This window comes from Haliotis rubra, unplaced genomic scaffold (genome assembly GCF_003918875.1).
Source record: "Haliotis rubra isolate DU_JTF1 unplaced genomic scaffold, ASM391887v1 Scf40, whole genome shotgun sequence".
Taxonomy (NCBI): Eukaryota; Metazoa; Mollusca; class Gastropoda; order Lepetellida; family Haliotidae; genus Haliotis; species Haliotis rubra.
Genome location: NW_025767080.1, coordinates 1229135 through 1247826, shown reverse-complemented (window position 1 = coordinate 1247826; position 18692 = coordinate 1229135). Strand labels below are relative to the sequence as shown.

The 18692-nt window shown below is 42.6% G+C and overlaps 2 protein-coding genes across 2 annotated transcripts; both read left to right on the top strand.

Annotated features, from left to right (window-relative positions):
• Window positions 1–749: 749 nt before the first annotated feature.
• LOC124287318 (uncharacterized secreted protein ARB_06907-like) lies at window positions 750–14594 on the top strand. Its single transcript, XM_046723816.1, has 13 exons — window positions 750–870; window positions 2070–2186; window positions 3245–4476; window positions 4825–4955; window positions 5160–5286; window positions 5567–5666; window positions 5965–6113; window positions 8164–8530; window positions 8927–9008; window positions 10058–10165; window positions 10927–11145; window positions 12399–12580; window positions 12767–14594. The coding sequence occupies exons 1-13, from the start codon at window positions 802–804 to the stop codon at window positions 12902–12904; spliced, it is 3021 nt and encodes a 1006-aa protein (XP_046579772.1). The 5' UTR covers window positions 750–801; the 3' UTR covers window positions 12905–14594.
• Window positions 14595–17178: 2584 nt separating this feature from the next.
• Window positions 17179–18184, top strand: LOC124287336 (protein PXR1-like). Its single transcript, XM_046723833.1, has 2 exons — window positions 17179–17264; window positions 17446–18184. The coding sequence occupies exon 2, from the start codon at window positions 17447–17449 to the stop codon at window positions 18182–18184; it is 738 nt and encodes a 245-aa protein (XP_046579789.1). The 5' UTR covers window positions 17179–17264; window position 17446.
• Window positions 18185–18692: the final 508 nt, after the last annotated feature.

The following is an 18692-nucleotide window of genomic DNA, read 5'->3' as shown; positions in this document are numbered from 1 at the left end:
AATGAGTTGGAATACGTGAACATAATTGAACAGAAGGAACCTAGAAAGCGATATATAGTCTTTTGTAAAAGTTATGGTCACAACATCTTTGCAGTAAAACACTCACAGATATTTTGATGAAATGATCCAAACATCCATGGTGCCATCCCGATCAAGGAAGATATTCCAATGTAACACATTGTAAATATAGATACTTTCCAGTTTAAAGGGCATTTTAACACTATGTATCACATATTGTCATTTGATGAAAATAAATAGCAGAGACCCTATACAGATATGTGGTCTCTGGAAATAAAAAACATCTTTGTACAGTACAGCGTTAATTTAATTAATTCATAGCAATAACTGCAGAATCGATTAAGATTCTGACAATTTTGAGTTTAACAGCAGACTTGAACCTAACTTTTTACAAAAATTGCCAAACTGCGTTTAATCAATGCGTCAGAGAGTAGGTTGGTCTCAATGTATCCATCTGACATTTGGGGGCACTTCTTCATTATGATAAGTTTGGACCTAAGTAGTTTAACAATAAACATTTTACGACCTTAACCATTGTTATTAAACATATTTTAGGTCTCAGTTGTTACATCATCGGACAAATCATCATATCATAAGCGATAGTAATGCTACAAGATTGAATGAACATTGATTGAATTAATTTTGACCCAATTTTACGACAATCGTGAACGGCTCTTGTGCAAACTCTCTGCAGGGTACAATATCTATGATCTAAAATAGAGCAGTATACATAGCGCTGTTTAGAGCTGTGAATGTGGGCCAGCCTGCGCCAAACACGTCACGATGAATGTTTTGAATTTTGTTGTTTTCATGTTTATTATAATTTGTCAAGCTAAAAAGAAAGATTCTAATGTAAGAAAGTCACCTTTTAAATGACATACGATCACTTTTCATATCATGACAAAATGTAATAAAATAATAAGAAATGACAGCTTATGAGGTCTGTACCAGGGCAATGTTTACGGAAGCGACCCAAACTGTTTTATTGTTTGTCATGGACGTTCGCTCATGGTATCGACCACTGGTTTGTCTGACCAAGGCTCGGATATTTATAGACAACTATGGCTGGCTGCCTCTTAAAACAGTAACAAAATATTCAATGAAGCCAACTATTGTCCCAGCATTGGATTTGGTGTAGGGAGGGTGGTTGTTTTCGGTCCGAATGGTAATAATGTGAGACTATGAAATTTGACAAACAAAATTTGTTTCATTTTGGCAATAGGGGAGTACTGCACTTTACCGGGCGCACTTTTTCAGATTAATTAACGCTGCTGGGGTTCCCTAACCCTAACCCTAAGGATCGTAAAGGGTGCCTAACCCTAAACCCTAACCCTAAGGATCGTAAAGGGTGGCATACCCTTACCCTAAACCCTGACCGCCTCCGTAGTGGTTAGAGCGTCCGCCCGAGAGAGCGGAAGGTCGTGGGTCGATCCCGACGCCATACCAAAAGGCGTTAAAATATGGTACTTGTTGGTCCCTGCCTTGGCTACGGCATTAATGGGTACAACAAGGACTGGTCGGGTCGGAGTCAGTATAATGTGTCTGAGTGGGGTATTCATGCTTCACTGCGGCATGGTATCTCAGTGGGCTAGCACTATAAAACCAGCTTCTGTCTGGGCTAGTACAAGCAGCCGCACATACACATACACACACGCATGCACGCCGTCATATGAGCCAAATATTCTCAAGCACAACGTTAAACCCAATTTCACCTCACCTCACCTACCTACCTAAACCCTAACCCTAAGGATCGTAAAGGGTGGCATACCCTTACCCTAAACCCTAACCCTAAGGATCATAAAGGGAGCAGCGAGGGCTGCGCCCAGTAAAGTGCATTCTAGCCGGCAATAGATCTAACAGAAATATTTATATGAATGCAACTATTTCTTCGACCAGAAACAATGTACTGATACAGTCATGGCTCAGACATGGAGCTTCTGCCCTACTGTCATTAATGGTTTATTGAAACATTATATTTGATGATAAATTGATGAATTCTGTAATACATCTCTGTTCATTTGCTCAATGATTTGACTGGTCTTTTCTTTCAGATGTCGTACAAGGAATTCTTACAGAATGAAGATACTCGTCTGTCAAAGAAAGGTGCTAAATGTAGTCTAAAGAAGGTGACTCGAAGAAATGTAGACAATATACGACTTGTCTCTCAGGTGTGTGAATATGATAATGAATATTAGATCATCTTACCAGTTACTGAAGTTACAATCTAAAGTGAGTGAGTGAGTGAGTTTAGTTTTATGCTGCATTTAGCAATATTCCAGCTACATGGGGGTGGTCTGTAAATAATCTAGTCTGGACCAGACAATCCAGTGATCAACAGCATGAGCATAGATCTGCGTAATTTGGAACAGATGACATGTGTCAACCAAGTCAGCAAGCCTGACCACCCAATCCCGTTAGTCACCTCTTATGACAAGCATGGGTTACTGAAGATCAATTCTAACCTGGATCTTCACGGGTAACAATCTATAGCATTTGTTGGGATGGAATGTGGCATATGGTGTAGTGAGGTCTGAATATAGCAAGATATGTTGAGGACAGTAGTATGGTGTAATGAGAAAGGAATAAAGAACCCCCCTGTGTGAACACCTGAGGTCATCCCACATCCTTCATTTAGAATAGGTGTTCAAAGTTCACTCACCCATTTCTATGTTGCTGGATAGTTTCAAAATATTGTATCATTGAGTACTCACCCTAATAGTTTCAAAATATTGAAGTACTGTTAGAACACTGTTGCTGTGAAACATGTCAGTTAGAAACCCGCTAAAAATGTTACAATTCATGAAGTAATGCAAGCATGGTTTACCAGTATATTTTGTTGTGCGATGATGTCTATCAGTTTGGTATTCAAACTCTGCGTGGGGTCGAAAGTCATACAGTTATGAATGTGTGGTGCACCAGAATGTTTTATCATGTGATTTGTCTATGTATTCAGTCTTGGTTGGTCTTCCAATCATATTCCCCTCATGGAGTCTCAGCAACTGCCAGATTGACACTAGTAAACTCGAAGGCACCGGAGTGTTGCTCCTCCAAGACAGCTCTCACAACAGCATGAACTCTGTGTGGAGAAGACACTTAGTGTTGGGTAACGACAGAGTTGTCTGCGTTGAATCTTCACTCTGTCTCTGTGAAGATTTCTGTCAAACAATATGGATGTCTACAACAGTTAGAATTTCCGAACATTACATCGTTTTTCTGATATTTTCAGGATGATGGCACAGCTCGTTGTATCATCCGGTATCTCTTGGACTACCCAGATGATGGTTTCCTCTGGTCTGTCCTAGGGCATATATACCTCCTCAGGAAAGACCCAGTGGCCTCCCAAATCAATGCATGCTTTAAACAAGCTACCAAACACACAGGACAACACACACCATTCATAAAAAACTGGAGTTTTATTGGACCATTTGTGATTGGCAAAATGGAGCTAGATGGAGATCCAGTTGAGGCATTTGGTGGAATACAAAATGTCTCAAAATATCGCTTTGAAAAAGAGAGTAAATTGTTTTCTGAGTTAGTACCAGATGGGGTGGTGAAGTGGATGTCATACCACCAAAAGTCAAAGGAGCAAATGGTAAAGATAACACCGAAGGTCAACTGGAATGACCTTGTGAGTTCACTTGGGTCAATGGGAATAACTGAATGGCAGGGATGGATAGTTGGAGATTTTGCTGTCAATGCCGACCATTTGAATTTCATTGTCCAGTGTATGGGTGTGAGTTCTGTCTATATTGATGGGATGTTGTATGCAGGGGATTTATATCATCGAAGTAAATTTTCATTTGGCGTCAGGCTGAGTCGAGGGATACATTCACTCAATATAAGGCTGAGGGCAAAGGTATCGGCAACATTTAACTGTATTTTATCAGCTATGCCAAAAAACTTTGAAGTGTTATCCCCAACCTTCCTTCCTGACCTGTACGATGGTAATATATTTGGACGATACATATCATTACCTGTAGCAAACTATCATCCAACCAGATGGGTCAAAAATTTCCGTTTGATGGTTACTGACCAGTCAGAAGGAGAAATGCTTGAAATTAAACCCTTGAAAAATGAACTTGCTGTCGCACCAGGTCAAATTAGACCTTTCCATGTTAAAATTTTAAACAAATCTCCCAAAATATTATCTGCTTGTCGAGATATTGAAGTTGAGATAGCAATATCAACATCCGAGGGAGAAGAGAACTTTCCGCTCAATATACGATGTCGCAAAGCTGGAGAATCTTTCTTGTTTACGTTTTTGGACCACGATGGGTCAGTCCAGCATGGTGCAGCTGTGCAACCTATCAGATCATGTCGTGGTCATCTGTGTCCAATTGTATTGTCTCTTCATGGCACGACAGTACCACCACAAAACCAGGCAGACAGTTACAAGAAAATGGTGGACAAGGAGTTTGAGTTTGGGGTTGAGCATGCTTGGCTTGTAGCTCCTACAAGGTAGAGACATCACTTTCACAATGTTTATGATGTATTTTCTATTTCTCCTTTTCTGTCACATGGCACTGTTGTAAAGTTACCTTATTGATATCTTCAATGAATGCATACAGCATTTGATTTATATTAAGTGCCGTTGCAGCCATATTGGAAATATAATTTTAGGCCATCGATTACTATGTTTTCTTGTGTTATATGCATTTTTATACATGATAAACACATGAAAAGGAGTCAAAATACTCTCTTCTTGTATTTTGGTATTTGGTGTTCGATGTATGTGAACAGAGTTACTTTTGTCAGTGAGTTTATTATGTTTGTGAAGTTCACCTGAACTCTTACACATCCTTTCAGGCATGGAGCCCACAACTGGGAGGGGCCTGGTGCACTGACAGCAATGTCAGCCATGTTGGCTCTCACTGATATTGTGCACACATCGACCTGGATAGAGGACAAGGCCGACCCAGACCATGTTGTCTTTGCAGGTAATTTGTCAGAACAGTTGGCTTGTCTTCACACATTCATCTAGAAGTCAAGGGATAACTTTCAAATAACAACAACACACCAAAATCAAAAGGCAGTTTTCTTTGTAATCCAAACGTAGAAATGAAGTCAATATTTTGCTGTTTGTCCAAAAGGACTGATTGTAGACATTGCAGTTAATAATGCCATGTATGCCTCTGTGACAGGCCACTCCATGGGTGGTCACGGGGCGTGGCATCTGGCCACCCACTTCCCTGACCGAGCACTGGCCCTGGTGTCTCTGGCTGGCTGGATCAAGAAGGAGGAGTACGGAGACAGCAACCTGTTCTTCAAGTGAGGGCACACTTTCTACGTGGTTAACAAAAGCATATTTTAAAATAAACAAGGTCATTGTTTTGTATACATTCAGGAGAACTAGTGGTCCTTTTGTAAAGGTGCCATGATTTTCTGTACAGAAACTTGTGATCGTGAGTTCAGAGTTCAGATCCCAGCTTTGCGGGCCATTACAGCAATGTAAAGGTGCCTTGATAGGTCAGTGCTTGTATCGGTCCGACATGATATTTCTACAATACTGGTCAATATGATGTTGACTTACTCACTCAGTTTATTTCAGACATGACCTGTCCACCAGTCATGCCGACCCAGCAGTCAAAGCTGTCATGGAAGCATGTATTGCTGAAAATGATGCCGACAGACATGTCTCCAATCTTCAGGTAATGACTAACAGGTCATTGAGTCAAGAGTAAGACATTTGTCACATTAAGAGAGGGCTATGGTTACAGCATCGGTCTTGTAGCTGCTACGGTTTCTTGAGTCAGCGGACACTTGGTATTTATCAAGATCAAGGGAACATGGTAACCCGATGTTAAGAGTGTTGTTTGATGCTTGGCATCAATGTCGCTTTGGGAAATATGCAGCCTTCATCTCATTCTCAACTGAATTTAAAAAACTTCTTTTTTAGCGGCAAACACCTGGTAGTTTATGATTCAGACAGATGTATATTTATTCCAGCACATCCCAGTGTTGGCTCGAATCGGGGCAGGTGATCGGACAGTCCACCCCTTTTTCGTCCGGAGGATGTACCGTCTTCTGCAGGAGTACCGTGTGCCCGTCAACTTCACAGAGCTGGCTGGCAAGGAGCACTGGTGGTGGGATACATGGTGAGATGGATGTGGTGTCTTGGTGGGCCACATGGTGAGATGGGTGTGGAGTCTTGTTGGGCCAAATGGTGAGATGGGTGTGGTGTCTTGCTGGGACACATGGTGAGATGGGTGTGGTGTCTTGTTGGGACACATGGTGAGATGGGTGTGGTGTCTTGTTGGGACACATGGTGAGATGGGTGTGGTGTCTTGGTGGGACACATGGTGAGATGGGTGTGGTGTCTTGTTGGGACACATGGTGAGATGGGTGTGGTGTCTTGTTGGGACACATGGTGAGATGGGTGTGGTGTCTTGTTGGGACACATGGTGAGATGGGTGTGGTGTCTTGGTGGGACACATGGTGAGATGGGTGTGGTGTCTTGTTGGGACACATGGTGAGATGGGTGTGGTGTCTTGTTGGGACACATGGTGAGATGGGTGTGGTGTCTTGGTGGGACACATGGTGAGATGGGTGTGGGTGTCTTGTTGGGACACATGGTGAGATGGGTGTGGTGTCTTGGTGGGACACATGGTGAGATGGGTGTGGTGTCTTGGTGGGACACATGGTGAGATGGGTGTGGTGTCTTGGTGGGACACATGGTGAGATGGGTGTGGTGTCTTGGTGGGACACATGGTGAGATGGGTGTGGTGTCTTGGTGGGACACATGGTGAGATGGGTGTGGTGTCTTGGTGGGACACATGGTGAGATGGGTGTGGTGTCTTGGTGGGACACATGGTGAGATGGGTGGGTGAGATGGGTGTGGTGTCTTGGTGGGACACATGGTGAGATGGGTGGGTGTCTTGGTGTCACATTGTGAGATGGGTGGGGTGTTTGATGGGACACATGGTGAGATGGGTGGGAGAATGTCTTGGTGGGACACATGGTGAGATGGGTATGGTGTCTTGGTGGGACACATGGTGAGATGGGTGTGGTGTCTTGGTGGGACACATGGTGAGATGGGTGTGGTGTCTTGGTGGGACACATTGTGAGATGGGTGGGGTGTCTTGGTGGGACACATGGTGAGATGGGTGTGGTGTCTTGTTGGGACACATGGTGAGATGGGTGTGGTGTCTTGTTGGGACACATGGTGAGATGGTTGTGGTGTCTTGGTGGGACACATGGTGAGATGGGTGGGGTGTCTTGGTGGGACACATTGTGAGATGGGTGGGGTGTCTTGGTGGGACACATTGTGAGATGGGTGTGGTGTCTTGGTGGGACACATGGTGAGATGGGTGGGGTGTCTTGTGTGGGACACATGGTGAGATGTCTTGGTGGGACACATGGTGAGATGGGTTGGGTGTCTTGGTGGGACACATTGTGAGATGGGGCGGGGGTGTTTTGGTGGGACACATGGTGAGATGGGTGGGTTGTCTTGGTGGGACACATTGTGAGATGGGGGGGTGTTTTGGTCGGGTCACATGGTGAGGTGTCTTAGTGGGACACATGATGAGATGGGCGGGGTGTCTTGGTGGGGACACATTGTGAGATGGGTGGGGTGTTTTGGTGGGTCACATGGTGAGATGGGTGGGGTGTCTTGGTGGGACACATTGTGAGATGGGTGGGGTGTCTTGGTGGGACACATTGTGAGATGGGTGTGGTGTCTTGTTGGGACACATGGTGAGATTGGTTGGTTGTCTTGGTGGGACACATGGTGAGATGGCTGGGGTGTCTTTGGGAACCTGTGGCGAGTCTGATAATTGAGTGTTTGGTTTGGGACTTCTCATGGGATGAGGAATATTTGGTGTCAAATGTCAGATTTATTTCATGTAATGGCATATCTGATTATTCCTATGACAATTCCAAAATACAGCATCAACACACTTGTAGCATAATACTATAATATGGACCATGGCCTTGAATACATGAATAAAATCTGTGTGTCTTGTCTGTCTATGACAATTTGAGTGGTTTATACTATTCAATTTGAGTTTATTGACAGCCAGATATTTTCTTAATGAACTATTTTACTGAGATTACCAATTGTCAAGTTTGGCTTTAAGTGAACCTGTAAGAGACATTACGACAGTATTGAATGCCTGTAACTGGGAGATCCCCTACTTTCCCTGTCAGGGAGACGAATGATGGTGGCGTGGTCAATGATCAGCAGCTGAGGGACTTCAAGTCCAAGTACATCGCATCTCAGCTCCACAGCGGGGGTTGTTCCGCAGATGACAATGACTGTACCGGAGACTCTGATGATAATAAATACTCCCAGCATGCAGCGGAAGATCGGTTTACCCTCACAACAATTAACCCTGCTTTTGGCGAGGGTCTCAGGGGTGTGAGAATTCTGAGTCAGCTAGTCCCATACAGGCTGAGTACTGTAGAGGGCCAAGTGTCAGGAAATACTGTTCACCTGACAACAAGAAATGTTTGGAGGTTCAGAATTGAGGAGCCCAAACAGAGAAAAGTTCACTGGATGCAAAGATTTATCAGGGTGAGCTCTTATTCAAATGAATTTAATTGATCTATTAATCTGCCAATCTAAGAAAAGGTAATTTTTGGGACATTATTTTTTCTTTTCAATAACTCGTTTCAGATTTAATTATACAAAGTGTGTTAAGGATAAAAATTGATGTATCTCTTTAATTGCTGTATGAAATTTATTTTTTCTGTATATTTCATTTCACTTAATCTGTCTTTTTACCCAATCTACATTACTTCTACGAGATGATAAGTTTATTTAAGCATGTAGTGACTGACATGAAACAAGATGTAGATATCTTGGTAATACCCCACCTAATTTTTCAAACAATGAAAAGTAGCTTATAAAATAGGGGGGATAGGGGGTACATAAGGAACTTTTTCCGATATCTTGCCCTGTTTGATTTAGGTTGACAGAGATTTCATGGTGAACACAGACATGTTAGCTGAGATGGCCAAGAATGAAGACAGTCACTTGGCGAGGGTCGACGGTGAGGAACAAAACTATCCCCAAAACAGATGTCATGAGTGCGGATTGGATGATCACAATGGCTGTGGAGAATAGTTCCCATGACTTTTTATTCTGGCACCGTGGTCCTTTTGTCCGATATTAGGGTACATGTTGCAGGAATTTGCAGGAGCTATTTCCCGTACCCATGCCAGGATCACCTAAGTGGTAAACTGTGAGAAGCTGTAACCAGTACAACCACAGTAACTCATAGCATTCAGTCATTGCTGTTTAGTTTATCAGTCTTGTTATTCCAGGGCAAATATATCATACAGAAGGGATGATGCTAAATAAGGGCCATCTTAGTCTTTATCACCAACACAGTTTAACACACCTGCAAAACCTTAGAAATCAGTGTGAATAAGCATTTTAATGTGTTCATGCCTTGATCACTTGAGTGTTTTTCAATTATGGCAAAGGTACTGGTAAGAAAAACATTTTCACAAAGCTATATTTAAAGGTTCTTAGGAAGCTGTTTTCCGATATTTGAGTGAGAGTGATTATTTAGGGGGCACTGGTGTATCTTAAACAGTGCAGTTTTCTATGCATCCCTTGGGCACTCCAGAATCCTGTGATCATGTTTTAGAATCTTAGTTTGTCCCCCTTGACGTTTCTACTTTTATCAGTGCCATAACTACTCATGGGTTTCTACAAAGATGTGAATACCATCACAGACCTCAGTCACATATTGCTTTTCTCCCTCACGATAATATGACTATAACACTGTTAAAGTGGTGTTAAATCCAGCCCACTCACTCACTGACTCACTCCCTCTCACCCACTCACTCACTCACTCACTCACTTGAAGCCATGTTAGCTTAATCCAGCCTTGTTAGTGTTGTTGATCTTGTCAGAATCCAAAAATGTAGGCAGGAAAATGTTTAAAAGTGGCTATTCCAGTGCACCCATTATTATCTCAAGCATTACCATCTCTGTGATGCAGCTAAGTGTACTTACCTCCCTTTGACAGATGTGTGTCTCCAAGTTGCTGCTGTTGAAACTGTTCAGTGCATCCTGTCTCTCTGGTTACAGGGGAGTGGGAGTTTGTTCATCGCAGTGTGTACGAGAGACACGAGAGAGGACCAGAGAACTTAGGGCCTGCCAGAAGAGTGGCAGAACGCCAGTTTCTGATCATTGTAGGTGAGGTAACAATTGATATAAAAGTTGTGAAAATGATATGAAAGGATCACTAAAGCTGAAGCAGTGATGACACCAGGTGCTTGCTAAAGGATCCCCTGCCCTTTGATGCCATAACCCTCACAGTCATCTCATGCAGTCGTATCTTCCAGGCCCCCAGTACTTTGTATGGGGGGATTGGATGGTGGTATTGATCACATATACACATGCAGAGGCAAGTCAATTGTTAACCAAGACAGGAAAATAAACATTGTATATACAAGTCAATCAAACGTGGAAATCGCTCCAGACAAGCAAGCAACACATTTATGTACTACTCTTAAGAATTTAAGGAACACTTCATAGTTTCATGTAATTACAATCAGTTTGTTACACCATGACAGTTTTTATCATGTTGGTGTTATTGGCATTAACTGTAGTCATGTAACAAAATGTGTACTTTTTACTTCTCTTGAGGGACGATGAGGTATCCTAGTGGTTAAAGTGTTTGTTCGTCATACTGAAGACCCAGGATTGTCGATTCTCCACATGGGTACAATGAGTGAAGCATATTTCTGGTGTCCCCCACCACGATATTGCTGGAATATTGCTAAAAGCGGTGTAAAACCAAACTAGCTCACTCACTACTTGTTTTAAGGAGTGTATATACCAGTGTACAGTCATAGTGAGTTGGGTGTTATCTTTTTGGTATATCTAGTTTGTCTTGTCCCGGAATTTAACATAACTAGATCGATTGTGTTTGATAAATTAAAATAATGTCTCAGGTACGCAGGGGTCACCAATGACAAGCCAGACTTTGCTGACATCAGCTGTCTACATCGCTAACCAGTTCTACCTGACATCGGACACCACTGCCAGTATTGTCTATGACACCGATATCACCCCGGACATGGTGAACAGAAGAAACATCATACTGCTGGGAAGTCCCACTGAGAACCTCCTGACATCCACGGCTCTTGCTGGACTGGATCTGTCTGTCTCGGGTGAGTTTGTTGGAACATTGAGAACCTCCTGACATCCACGGCTCTTGCTGGACTGGATCTGTCTGTCTCGGGTGAGTTTGTAGGAACATTGAGAACCTCCTGACATCCACGGCTCTTGCTGGACTGGATCTGTCTGTCTCTGGTGAGTTTGTAGGAACATTGAGAACCTCCTGACATCCACGGCTCTTGCTGGACTGGATCTGTCTGTCTCGGGTGAGTTTGTTGGAACATTGAGAACCTCCTGACATCCACGGCTCTTGCTGGACTGGATCTGTCTGTCTCGGGTGAGTTTGTAGGAACATTGAGAACCTCCTGACATCCACGGCTCTTGCTGGACTGGATCTGTCTGTCTCTGGTGAGTTTGTAGGAACATTGAGAACCTCCTGACATCCACGGCTCTTGCTGGACTGGATCTGTCTGTCTCGGGTGAGTTTGTAGGAACATTGAGAACCTCCTGACATCCACGGCTCTTGCTGGACTGGATCTGTCTGTCTCGGGTGAGTTTGTAGGAACATTGAGAACCTCCTGACATCCACGGCTCTTGCTGGACTGGATCTGTCTGTCTCGAGGTGAGTTTGTTGGAACACTGAGAACCTCCCTGACATCCACGGCTCTTGCTGGACTGGATCTGTCTGTCTCTGGTGAGTTTGTTGGAACATTGAGAACTTCCTGACATCCACGGCTCTTGCTGGGCTGGATCTGTCTGTCTCGGGTGAGTTTGTTGGAACATTGAGAACCTCCTGACATCCACGGCTCTTGCTGGACTGGATCTGTCTGTCTCGGGTGAGTTTGTAGGAACATTGAGAACCTCCTGACATCCACGGCTCTTGCTGGACTGGATCTGTCTGTCTCGGGTGAGTTTGTAGGAACATTGAGAACCTCCTGACATCCACGGCTCTTGCTGGACTGGATCTGTCTGTCTCTGGTGAGTTTGTAGGAACATTGAGAACCTCCTGACATCCACGGCTCTTGCTGGACTTGACCTGTCTGTCTCGGGTGAGTTTGTAGGAACAATGAGAACCTCCTGACATCCACGGCTCTTGCTGGACTGGACCTGTCTATCTCTGGTGAGTTTGTAGGAACATTGAGAACACCCATGAAGTCCACAGCTGTTTCTGGACTGGATCTGTTTTGGTTTATACATAAATAATCCAATGTTAATTGGTAAATTCTACTCTCATCAGCATAAGTACTGTTTATTCTTCATTGACAAAAAGAAATGTGACCTTGATAAAGTTTTCTTTGTTTGACAGATTCTGGAGACACAGTTAGGTTGAGGAAATGCCTCTTCTCCAAGCCACGGACTGGTGTCCTCACACTGGCTCCAAATGGTCAGCGCCATCTTACCTTGGTCCTCATGGGATTGTCTAGAGAAGGACTGATGGACATTATCTCCCTGGCCACACCAACCATTCCACCAATGGCAAGATCCCCAGTATGTATATGTGTTGTGAACTTCAAGATGTTGTTGTAATCAGAATGCAGACAACAAATATATCCTGAATCCCTCCAACTGTTACAATTAAGTAAGTGTTGCTTTCTTCCCCTTTTAAGCAGTTAACCAAAATACTGAGTTATTACTGACAGTGGTGGCTGATGCTGTATTTTCACCTTGTTGCAGTTCTCCAACCTTGTCCCGGACTACGTGATCACCGGACCAGACTTTGGCTGGAAGGGGCCAGGGGGCTTCAGCTGTGCTGGTTTCTATGGCAACCAGTGGGAATATAGAAGTGATCTCTCCTCCTGTACCTGTTACTGATGCCAGCTGTCTTGACGGAGATGGAAGTGGAATGCAGATTAATATAGTTGACATGCTAACAGTGACCAGTTTATAAATGTGTTACCTTGAAAACGATTCCATGATTTTAGCTGTATGTAAGTGCAATGGTTCAGATCTGCAGTGGAAGCTGTATATACCTGTGTATATTTTAGAAATGATATTGTCCCAGTGGAACGGGAATTGATTTCATTGTTTCATAGCAAACATTTGCTTACTGACTCATCTCATGTTTAAGATGTACAACACAAATGTTTTCCAGATGGTCATGACAACTCACCAGAACTGTAGCACTGTCTGTGATGGTTGTGTGTCATGCAGGGCGTGATGTGTGCACATTCCAAGTTTTAGTATCAACTTACACATATCACAGCCTCAAGTAAACCCAGTGGTAAGTGAGTGACATAATTGACCACTGGGGTATCATGATTAATGGCAGATTTGTACCTGACAATATAATACATTTAAAGCCTACCATATCTGTGCATTGTAAATTCGGTATCAATTCTAAAATCTAGGGTCATTGGTTTGTTGTTTACTGCTGCACTCAGCAATAGTCCAGAGATCTACGCAATTGGGATACGATGACATGTGTCAACCAAATCAGTGAGCCTGACCACCTGATTCTGTTAGTCGCCTCTTACGACAAACATGGGTTACTGAAGACCAATTCTAACCCGGATTTTCATAGGTTCCAAAATCTGATATTTAGGGTTTGCAATGCTTGATAACTCAGACCACCCAGATTACCATACTTCACTACATGATACTGGTAGACTCAGCCATAGATTGGCTAGCTATGTGAGTGGAACATGAACCTATGTTTTTCCAAGCCACATGGAATATTTGGTTCAAAACTGGTGCAAAATTTGTATTGCAATATGTTGCATTTCATGTCTAAAGGTTTTGTGATGTTTTGGTTATGATACTGACACCCCAGCAATTATGTTGCAGTACATTGTCCTTTAGTTGCCATGTAGTTTCTTGTAATCATCCTATATTACCAAATGAGAAAAGGTCGGGGTTTTGAGCCCCAACTGCGTCAGACCAAAGGACGTTAAATGATGGTACTTGATGTTGCCCTGCCTGGAACTTGGCATTGAAGAAGAAAACAAGGACTGGTTGACTATAGTCAGTATAATGGGTCTGAGTGTGATATACATGTGGTATCCCCGTGGGCTAAGTGCAGGCAGACATACACAAAGTCACACAAGCCACTTGAGTTCAGTTATCCTAGACATGAGATAAACCCCAATTCCCTTAATCTCACCTATTGTATGAGTAAGTACTGCATTTTCTACATGTTAATACTTTGGTTAAACCCACAAGCACTGACAAGAAGCTGACTATTTAACCTTAAACATTTGGCCAGACTGAAGTGCAAATTACATTTGAGCATCATAGGCCTGCTACTGTGTTACTGCTGCCATGAAGTGAGGTGTAAATGAATGGAAAGTTGTATCATATTATTTGTCTGTTTCACGGTTTTTAAAAAGATGTCATTTGTTGTGTGTGAAAAGTGCTAAGTAAGGTATCTCCTGGCTGTATACACTGAAACACAGGCACCAATGGGATGCTGACTTGCCAAGGAATGAATGTGTTGTGCTACGTTTGTGCTATGTTGTTGTTCCTGCTGCTGTGTATGATGTGAAATTAAATGAATGGAAATATATGCTATAGTTTTTTCATCTGTTTTACATTTTGTAAATATTACAGGTTTTATTTCATTGGTTTAATTCTATGTATCAAAATATTCATAAGAATTGTAACACCTCACTTAAAGCAGCCTTTTGGGGAATCAAGGACAAAAACATGATAATCAGCTGGTGAGGAGTTGGTTTGGCACAGTCTGTGATATGACCAATGAGGATGCCTAGTTTTAAGACACAAAATTTGTTTCCAATGCAAATTTAAAAAAAATTAATTCTCTGTCAAAATTGTGCTACAAAGCAATCGAACAGTCTGTTGTTGTGGAGTATAGTTTAATAAACTTGGTCTATGTCATTTCTAACAATATTCATTGGATTTTCCACCCCAGGATTCGGAAAGTATGTGACCTTTCATTTATAATGTGTTCTATGGAACCATACATTTATAAACACACTTTATGAGATCCATTCATTATTTGCATTTATTATACCACATTGTGAATTAGAAGGTTTCATTTTATTGGGGTGAGGCATGTTTTGAGTAGGAGACCCAAGACTAAGAGACGGTCAAGCATCGTTCGAAATACCTGCCTGCCCGATCGCCCGGGACGGCCTGACAGACTTCCTGCACAATCCATACCACTGTGCTGTTGCCACATCGTAAGTCATACTGGATGGTGTGATACCAGTTTCCTGTAGCCAGGTGTCTGAGAGTCATGGCTGGCTTCATTTCTTCTAGAGTCCGTCTCATGTGAGTGTCCCTCCTCTGGATGACTGGGCTAATCCTGTTGAGTAGCTCATCAAACACGTGGGGTGTCATTCTCACATAGTTGACAAATACATTCTCATCTTCCACCCTCAGCTCCTGCATCAGTCTATTGTAGTGACCATGTTCTAGCCTTCTACCTGGTGTGAGCGACGTGGGTGCTCTTCTCCTTCTTCTAGCTATCAGCAGTTGGTGTTGATACTCCAATTCCAGGGCCAATACTACAGCTGCTCTACGTTGAACATCCGTTTTGGAACTAATACCTAAACAGGGGTGACGGCCTTTTTTTATACCTATCTCCCATGAATTGTCAAGAATAGACGCGAATTCATTTATTCGTAACTGAATCGTAAGTGCATTCGGCATATTCTAAACGTTCGTGCAGTACTCGTAACAGATTCTTGTAACTCGTAGTGAATTCTTGACAATATTCGTGCGATTCCAGCCGAATCAAACCACGAATATTCGTAACTCTATCGTACACAGTGGCGGATCCAGAGAGGGGTGGGGTGTTCAGGGGGTTCAAACATCCCCCTTTTGAAAATGACTAAAGTGACTAAAGACCACATTGAAGTTAATGTTTTTCAATGACGGAGCCAAGGTGGGGCTCAGCGAGTTCATATCTCCGCCTCACAAAGTGTTGTTATTGAGACACAATAACATGCTAACAAGGTATCAACTTAGGTTGACACCGGACTGTAAAACACATTGCACAAAACATTAGTGTTTGGTTATTATCATCGACATTTTGCATCAGTCTCTACTCATGTATACATTTCTTACTTATGGAGACGGGATGGTACCAAGTACTTCATTGCTGTCGTAATGTTCTTTGTGGTGATCTGGTTAATTGTTTGACATCATGCCCGACGGGTTGGTCATGCCTTGGACGACAAGCAAGGTAAAAGCATTGACTGTTTCTGCTGCAATGCGCCAATTAAAAGGTACGTGTGGTACGGTTCGATAAAAAACAATAAGAAAACCTAGAAACCTGTGACACCAACAAACAACAGGGAAATGTTATACGATAACTCATTATAATATATAGTTAACAAGGTTTTCACATCAATCCTATCACTGCAGAGTAATTACAATGGCGACAGAGGGACAGTACAACATTCACTGGCAGCACAATTACTGTATACAATAAAACACCAGTGGTCAATAGGGTCAGTGCTGATAATAGTTTCATGCACTCTCAGTGGTCAAGCTTCCAATATTGGCCCAGGCTGGATAATTGCTGGATGAAAATGCTGCTATTCACAGAACCATTTGTCTTCAAATAATGTGAGATGATGGAGTCATGCGATTGCCCTCTTGTATAGTTTAATATACCTACAAAATACAATATTCAAAACTATGCTGGGTTAGTCTGTGCTGGAATCCACAACCAGTCTAAATACAGTAACTAGCACACAACCTCGCTCTTAACAGAAACGATGTAATACAATTCATAAGGTACACTGTCATGTATTGCTCGAAGTGTTTACAATCCAAAGTTTATCTCAATAAATCGTTACTCTAAGATCGACTGGGTGGATATTGTTTTATACCGCAGTCAGCAAATATTTTAGCAATATCACGGCAGCCTGTACACATTCCAGTCTTTTCATACCATGGTTGATAAAACAACTTTAATTAAACAAACATCTAATGGTATTACCTGCCTCAAACACAAACAGTTTTGTGAACCGAGCTTAAAACAATTGTTTTGCAAATGACGTCATAGTGTATCTACCGTCACAATCCGAATGACGTCATATCGACTCGCGATAAACATGGTGGGATCCGGTTGCTAGGTGAGTCGGCCCATTGTTCTGTTCATGCAGATCTGTGCAGACATCGTAAGAAGATAAAGAGTATAAGGAGACAAATTCACAGCTACCTGTGTCGCTTCGAATCAGGACTGACCACATTTGTTAGTAACGTAAGTAGATCTTATATGTTATTAGTTTTGCTGATTTAAACATAATTTACTGATGGAAGAACACATGTTCTCAAATATCGAAAAACAGGAACTGTATTCGGTACCATGAAATGCCATGAAGACGCATTTTAATCATAGAGTTTATTTCACTAGTTTGTCTATTGTCGTGTCATCTTTATAGGATGCCACGCATATTCTACGTACCACCTGACGATTTTGTACCATTACCGGAATGGATGGAAGGTTCCAGACTTGGCAAGTCGAGGAAAGTTGGTGGTGGTGACGGAGAGTCTGTGAGACTGATGAAGAAAAGAAGAGAGGAGAAGATAAGAAGAAGCAGGAAGGAGATGGAGAGAATGAGAAGATACGAGGAAAGCAGGAAGAGAAAGGAGAAAATGGTGAAGGACGATAGAAAAAGGAGCACCATAGCCGGTGGTTCTGAGAAAACACAGATGTCTTCACGAAAGGCGGTAGAGAAGGGACAGAAATCAGCTAAGAATGACAATGTGATCAGAGATACAGGAAAGAGGTGGCAGCTGGGGGATGGGTTCAGACTGGCTCTTCATAAAGACGCAGAAGGCACTGGAAGATCAAAGTGCGAGAGGAAGAATCTAAGCAGGCGACACCGAGATGCGAGGAAGGAGAGCGTGGCTGTTGAGGAGGAGCGAGTTAGAGGCAAAGAGAAGGTGAAAGAATGGATAGCCAAAGTCAACATGGCAAATCCCACGGTCACCAATGTCCAGGACGTCAGATCAGTGTCTCTAATTAACCACGTGGACAGAAGTGTTGATGTATTCGACATTTTGTCTCCATGGCCTATTTCACGATATTGCCTGGAAGATCCTGACTTCAAGATGAAAGGTATGTTAAACACTTGGATAGTTCCCGTTCCCATTTTTCGATTCTTTCCGGGTTTTTAAAAAAAGAAAATGAATCCAAGCAAAATATAAACAAAAGTAAAAGAAAAAAACAAAACGGTATGTGACGCTACTGCTACAAAAATGGATTGGTGGTATTCTAATGTCAGCTTATCATTATTGCATTTTCAACAGTCCAAGTTTATTGCAACACCAGCGACCCCTCAGACTGCCAAGGTCTTTGTGAACAGCGTGTAAGCGTTCTGTACTCCCTGTTTGGTCGCCCGGCATCAGACACCCGTAACAGAACCAATGAACATCCCATCGACCCTGTTGGTAAACAGATGACACCAGGAACGAAGCATCAGAAAAGGGAATTTCTTCGGACACGATTTTCCTGGGTAATCGTCTGTGTGAAACAGTTTTCATACCTTGAAATGACAGTTCATCAGTTATACGTTTAAAAAAAGTCTGTTTCGCTACATGTAGATAAAAACAATATGTATGTTAAATTACCTGTCTAAAATTCAATATGCGTGCTTCAACCACAACTGTCATGACTAGACTTTGA